At 32.8% G+C, this 6948-nt stretch overlaps 1 protein-coding gene across 1 annotated transcript; it reads right to left on the bottom strand.

Moving 5' to 3' along the window:
- Window positions 1–4564: 4564 nt before the first annotated feature.
- Window positions 4565–6619, bottom strand: LOC116129493. The gene has a single exon (XM_031415231.1). The coding sequence runs from the start codon at window positions 6617–6619 to the stop codon at window positions 4565–4567; it is 2055 nt and encodes a 684-aa protein (XP_031271091.1).
- Window positions 6620–6948: the final 329 nt, after the last annotated feature.

Genomic DNA, 6948 nt, shown 5'->3' with positions numbered 1-6948 from the left:
TGTAAATTATACTGGATTCTTTGATTAACTACTTTAATTTCCTTAATTAAGAGTTCACAATGGATGTATACTTAACTTGTCAATGTTGCTCAACTCTTTCTTGCATGCATAATCATACTCTTTGGATGATTATTGGACAAGCCTTGAGCTTGAAGCTTCGGTACTAATCATTGCGATAGTCTTCGTCGATGATCAACACCAGAGCTTGGATGGTAGAATCAGCAACTGGCGACTCAATGGCCGAGCCAGGAGAGAGCGGGTTGAGAGCTGAGCACAGAGTTAAATCTAGTCATGGGGAGTAGGCACACTTGATTTCGTATAATAATCTCTTAGTACTTATAGTATATAAAATAGTTACACATATTAATAATTAAAATTTTGTTTATAATAATTAAATATTTATAGTACAATATCTGCATATATGAAGCTATTTGACAAACATGACCTGAACGATCATGTTAGTACCACTATAATAAAAGATACTTTTTGCAACCAATTTTTTTACAACTAAGTAAAAATAGTTGCAAATATCCCATATTTAATAACTAAATTTCAATCGGTTGACCAAAGGAGAATAAAATTCTAAAACCCATTTATTCTCACATTTGGCATCTAAAATTAATATTCAGTGACTAATTTGATTTGTTGCCGAAAATATCACATTAACGATTAATTTATTTAGTTGTCAATTCTTATGCAGTAGATTTTCCTGATATTACAACACAATTGACAACTACAACAAGAGATCCCACAATTAAAATTATGGTTACAGAAAACAATTATTTGCAACTACTGAATAATTGCTAAATTAGATACAAATATTAATTAATTAATTTGTAACTATTTTTATTAGTTACAAAATGATACAGTTACCAAAATGTCCAAGCTTCTGACAATAAAAACAAAGGCCCTAGGGTATATTTGGCAACTAATTATTTTGTGCATATCACAGATAGTTGCAAAAACTTCTGGATTTAGTTGCTAAAAGTTTATGAATTTTTTTTGCTACACTTTCCTAGTAAAATGAATAAATAATATTTTAATTTGTGACTAAAATTATTATTGTGTAACTAATTAATTAATTACAATTTATTTTCTTTTAGCAACTAAGATTTTAGTTGCCAAATGTATGGTAAATTCTGCAAATCAATTTGGGCACCTCATGTTCCCTCTTGAAATAAATTGAAATTTTGGGTATATTATTTTAGTAACTAAAGTTATAGTTGTTAATATGATTTTTTCGCAACCAAAATGTTGGCCACTAAATATTGTTTATTAAAGATGATATATATTACTAGTAATCAAAATCAATTAGTTACAAAAAGTTTGGATATCATAAATGTAGAAAAATGTAGAAACCGAACTGAATCGAGAATCGAATTAGATTTTTGGTTATCCGAGAAACCGGTTTAATTTTGGTCCATAGAAATACAAAATTACCGAATTTCTGATTTTATTAAAAAAAATTGAAAAGTAATTATTTTTTCTTTTAATTTTTAAATTTAATTATTTTAATTAAAAAGTCCATAAATCTAAAATTAAAGAAACACAAAACCCCAAACCCGTTTTTATTTAAAAAAGAAAAATAAACAATATAATTTTGCCCAAAATTCAAATTGTTTGAACCCTTAAAATAAATAAATAAATAAAAACTCTAATTAACTTCCCACTCCGTCGTCATTATCTATACAAAATCCCCAAACTACTAAAACCCCACCGCCGACGATGCAATTTCTCTCCACTTCTCCACTCCGTCCGCCTCTTCTTCTCCAATTTTTGTCTGAAATCCTTGACACTCTAATCAAAATAAATCCATGTGTTAGTGTGCCCGAGTTCGAATCTCGCCAGATTAGACGGTGAAGATGGCGTCCGACGCTGCTATGGAGAAGATGCAGCTCCGTCAAAGCTACCAAAACATGTGGCACACAGACCTCTTGGGCTTCATTAAAAAAGACACTCCTTTTATGTGTTATCGTAACTGCAGGGCTCCAGTAGGACAAGACGCTGAAGGAAAAGCAAAATATGTCATACGGCCGTAAGTCCTTCAGTTCTAATCTTTGTTTGTTCGAACTTGCATTTCCTGTGTTTGTAGCTTGGTTACTGATTTTGAGGTTTGCCTTGTATCCAGTGTCCTTTTCATGGTGAGGATGGTTTTCTGGTCAAAAGACTCAAAACCACATAATTTATAAATTTTCATCAGAGACTGTTCAGCTTATTGATTCTAAGTGCTGTCTCACTCTCTCCCATCTCCCTGTCGAAATGCTGGTGGGGAGGAACTAACTTGTTGCTGAACACCAAATGTCATGACTACCTAGGAAAATATTTTGTGTGGATTGTGCACTTACAATTAGATGTTCTTGTTTTGAAATGACTGGATGATGTTCCTGGCTATGTTCCTAGATGTTCTTAATATTTTTCATAGCAGGTTATTCTGTTTATCTATTTTATCGATAAGTATCTTGTGCTATTACTGTCTTTTATGTTCAGGTATACTCCTATATCATATCTAGATTCCAAGGGATACTTTGAAATTCTCATTATCTTTTCAATTTCCACTTTTGAAGATATCCTTGCACATTAATGTAATGCTCTTTAAATTGCATTTGTCCACTCCTTTATAATTTTTTCAGGTGTACCCTGAGGGAAAAATGAGTCAGTATTTTGCAAGCTTGAAACCAGGGGATGTAGTCGAAGTGAAAGGGTACTTTATTTGCATTTTAGAAGTTTTTAGGAATACTTCTGTAACCCGGCCCTGACTCTTGCTCCTAAAAGAATTGTTTCAAAAAACTATCTACTTATGTATTTGTTGTTGGAATTGGTATCTTGAATCTCCTCATCATGCGTAAAGACTAGGAGACTCATCCTTTTGACCACAAAAGAGAAAATAAAATGCTTGAAGAACAACAATCAAATGTTGGGATGCTGAAGCAGATCACTATAGCAGCTGCACACGCCCAACCTGCTAGAGCTCCAACTCGACCCATCTCCATCTCTAGCTGATGAAGAGTCTTCCTCATCTGCACAGCTACTTTTAAAATCTCAACTGATGACACTTGATGCTAACATTGATGGCAGTTTTTTGTTGTTGGGCAGTAGATATTTTGACAGGGGTAGGACCATATTTTTGGACTTTTTAAGATTGCTTGCATATATCCTTAGATGGTGTACATGGGGTGATATTTGTTTTTTAGAGTTATGCTCAGATAGATAGGTACTAATGAAAATGTGGGGTGCATGTTTTCTTTTTTGGTTATGCATGCATGATAGTGTATTTTGGATTTTTTTGCTCATCATGCATAAAAATCCATATATATATATAAATATATGAATTTGATGTTAGTGATCATTTTTATTTTGTGTCATAATTATTTTGTTGATGTTGAATGTATACCTAGGTCATTTACGAAGAGCAAAAATAATGCTTTTAAATGTTAACCAATTAACTACTAAAGTATTAGTTGCAAAAATATACAACATCTAAGACTAATCAATAATACTTGACTAAAATATTAGTTTTCAAAACTTATTACAATCGATTATTATATTATTTGATGCAAAAAATAATTTTAATGACTAAATCAATAGTTCAAAATGTAAGAAACTAAATTGGGCATGTACATTTCCCAACTAAAAATGAAATGCTTTTGCCCCTAATTATTTTCTTATTAAAAAACACATTTTGCAACTAGTTTCATAATGCGAAAAGTAATATATCGTATTTGGATTTCACATTCAACGTCTAAAATTATTGAATTATCACTAATTTTTTGTCATTAAAAGATACATTCGTTCACTAATAGAATAATCGAGAAACATTTTTACGAAATTACCCTTATATCTTTAGGCGTCAATTGTTGTGACATTCACGACTAATTATTAGTCATTAGAAGGTACGTTCTTCAACTAATTGATTAGTTACAATACAATTTTATCAAACTACCCTTACACATTTAGCACTAAGTCATATGACTATTTCAATTAGCAATTAGTAACTAATTTGCTAATCGTTAAAAAAAAAAAATTTCCATGTCTAACCTATTATTTAGACGCCCATAATTTCTGCGACAACGGTTCTGTAACTATATGACGACTGCAAAATTTAGACGCACAAGACATTTAGTGTCTAAATTTTACTATCGTTGTCTAATTTTGCTAGACGTTGAAAGCCATTTTTCTTATATGCATATGTAAGCTGCATTCAACTGACCTGGTGCTCTAACAATTTTCCTACATTATAGGTAATTGTATATCATAAAAGGTTCTTTGAGGTAGATTATTGTAAGTTGTGAAAATTGTTTCGGGCTAGTTTGATTAAATTAATGACAAAATAAAATGGATGATAATTATTATGAGTACTAACTAATTTAGCAAGTTGGTCTCTTGAAATTGTACAAAAGGACCTGAAATTGAAATCTGAATATGACTTTATTCAACCGTATGTACACAATAAAATGTTGATGAACAACATTCTTACAAAATATACACACAATAGATGTTGGTGTACAACAATCATTATTAAATACACACCTTATATACATAATAGAAGTGGATGTACAACACTCTCTTAAGCATCATATTGCCTCGGAAGAGATTGAAAATTGGCTTCATCTTTCTCATGCTCAAGCAAAAGCCAAACATGAGTGAGCAATTCTCCACCTCGCCTAAGTTGCTCTGCATGGAGAGTCCAAGGACAATTAGTAGCCCCATAACACAACATTTCCACCCAAACACTGCTTATTATTCTCCATCTGTCCTCTCTTCCTCGCAATATTCCAACCAATTTTTGCACCTGAAGAACCACATTCCATTTTGATGTGAGCACATTTTTCTTTGGATTTCCTTGTCGATAATTTTCGTCCACAAACTCATCTAGTAACATCCTGCACAATGTGGCTTCATCCCTTGATTCTTTTGTCTTAAAAAACTCACCCACTTGAGCACAAACACCACGGAAGAGAATGTCACCAGTGACAATAGATAACATATCAGGATGCATGGCCAAAAGATACATCATATAATCTGATAAAAATTTGTTCAGTTCGCGTTCAGAAGGATTGATTATATCTTGTAAATGACCACCATCTAAATAGTAACAAACATTTGTGGCAATGTGCCATATAATAATGGCTTTGCCAAACTTCGTTTGCTTCTTGGCATGGGAACCAAAATCTTGTGGAATATTCAATTCCAAATCTTGGAGACAATAGCATTTTTCAAGTGGCCATTCACCACATTCGCTGAAAGGTTGCCCACCTCTTTGTGTTCTTACCTCTTCCACTTGTTGTAGTATCAATTTTTTCAACTCCTCAGGAACTTGAATGTCTTTCTTAACACAACGCTTCTTGTACTCCCTGTGGAAGCTCTTGACCATGAGAATTCTGCTAATCAACCCACAAAGCTTTTTACGCTCTTCATAGAGACAATAGCTTAGTAAATTGAATTGTTCCATGTGATGTGACCACCTATGCTTCTTACTTAGAATCTTTTGAGCAACAATCCTCAACAATCTTCTCATACATGCACTCCACTTTTGATTCATCATATGGAGTACTACCCAATCCGAGCACAAAAGTTCCTTCATCTCATAGAATTCAAGTAGAATTGCTCCAATGAGCAACACAAAGGTGATTATGAGATCCATATGGTAATCTATGACACACCCCGAAAACACACACAAAACAAATAGAATAAGAATGCAAATGATGCGACCCAAAATATTTCTCTTAGAATAGTTAATGGACGCATTGGTATAGAGCACATCATACATAAAGCTAAGCTCGAATTCTGTGACTCTGAAAACATCCTTAGGATGACCGTATTCTACACTCACTGAATTAGGAATATACCTAGATGAATGGTGGCCTAGCCAGTTCTCAAGATAAGGCTTTAACCGATCAAAGCGTTTATAAGCCTTCACAAGCAAATCAAGATCATCAGAAGTCGTTCCGGAATTAGAGCTAAGCTCGACTGGGATTTCTACTTTTCGAGAATCATTATGTACAAAAGTAGTTATCACAACTTTTTCTCTATTCCTTAATGACATGAAAGCTCGGAGTCTTTCTAAGACTTTGATTAATCCAGATAAATAACAAGGTAACGTGAAAATGAAGAAGGGATATTCAGGTTCTTGAAACAATGCTTGATAAAGGATCGAAACTGCCAAGGCTACTTGGGTGCTTAGTCCAATAACTTGCCTAAATGTTAGCTTATTATCTTCAACTGAGTATGAGATCATATTTGGGCTACAAATTTGTACCAAAAGTATTGGTGCCCACCAGCTCTTGAGGAACACATTAATTATATATACATGGTCATAGTTTAGTTGATTATCTACTAAGATAGCGTAAGCCGTGACACTCATTATAGAAAGCTTGCCAAGGACGAAAGTTACCATAGGACTTGCCATTAAGTAGGATAACCAAACACAAAACCGGCTCAAAGAGCTTAACTGGTACTTTCTACGATTGCCAAAGAAAGTAAGAATGGCTTGTGCTCCAAGACTCAATAACATTAGAGTTCTGATCTCATTTAACTCCCATTCTACGTCTGACCTTTTTTCACTGATAGGATGATCTCTTGCTCGAAAATAAATCGTCGGGAATAGATTCATAATCGCCATCTTTAATTTCTTAAAGCTGATGAAGATGAATATATAACTAGCATAAGTTTTTTTAAGATAAAGAAATGTATATATAAATTAATCCAGTCCAGACATGTATATGTAACACAAAATGTAAACTTTGATTTGCATAATTAAATCAAGAATATTAATTTCATTAGAACTTCGAAGCCTTATATTGTAGTTTATATATATTTGTTTTCTAAAATAGATTTGTATTAATATTTGATTTATATTTAATTAACAGTAGGGTTACTAGTTTAATTACTAGAAGTCTTATATTGCATTTTTTTAATATTTGTTTTCTAAAATAAATAAGTATTAGTATT

This window comes from Pistacia vera, unplaced genomic scaffold (genome assembly GCF_008641045.1).
Source record: "Pistacia vera cultivar Batoury unplaced genomic scaffold, PisVer_v2 Contig212, whole genome shotgun sequence".
Lineage (NCBI taxonomy): Eukaryota > Viridiplantae > Streptophyta > Magnoliopsida > Sapindales > Anacardiaceae > Pistacia > Pistacia vera.
The sequence above is the reverse complement of the archived record's forward strand: the minus strand, read 5'-3'. Positions and strand labels throughout refer to the sequence as shown.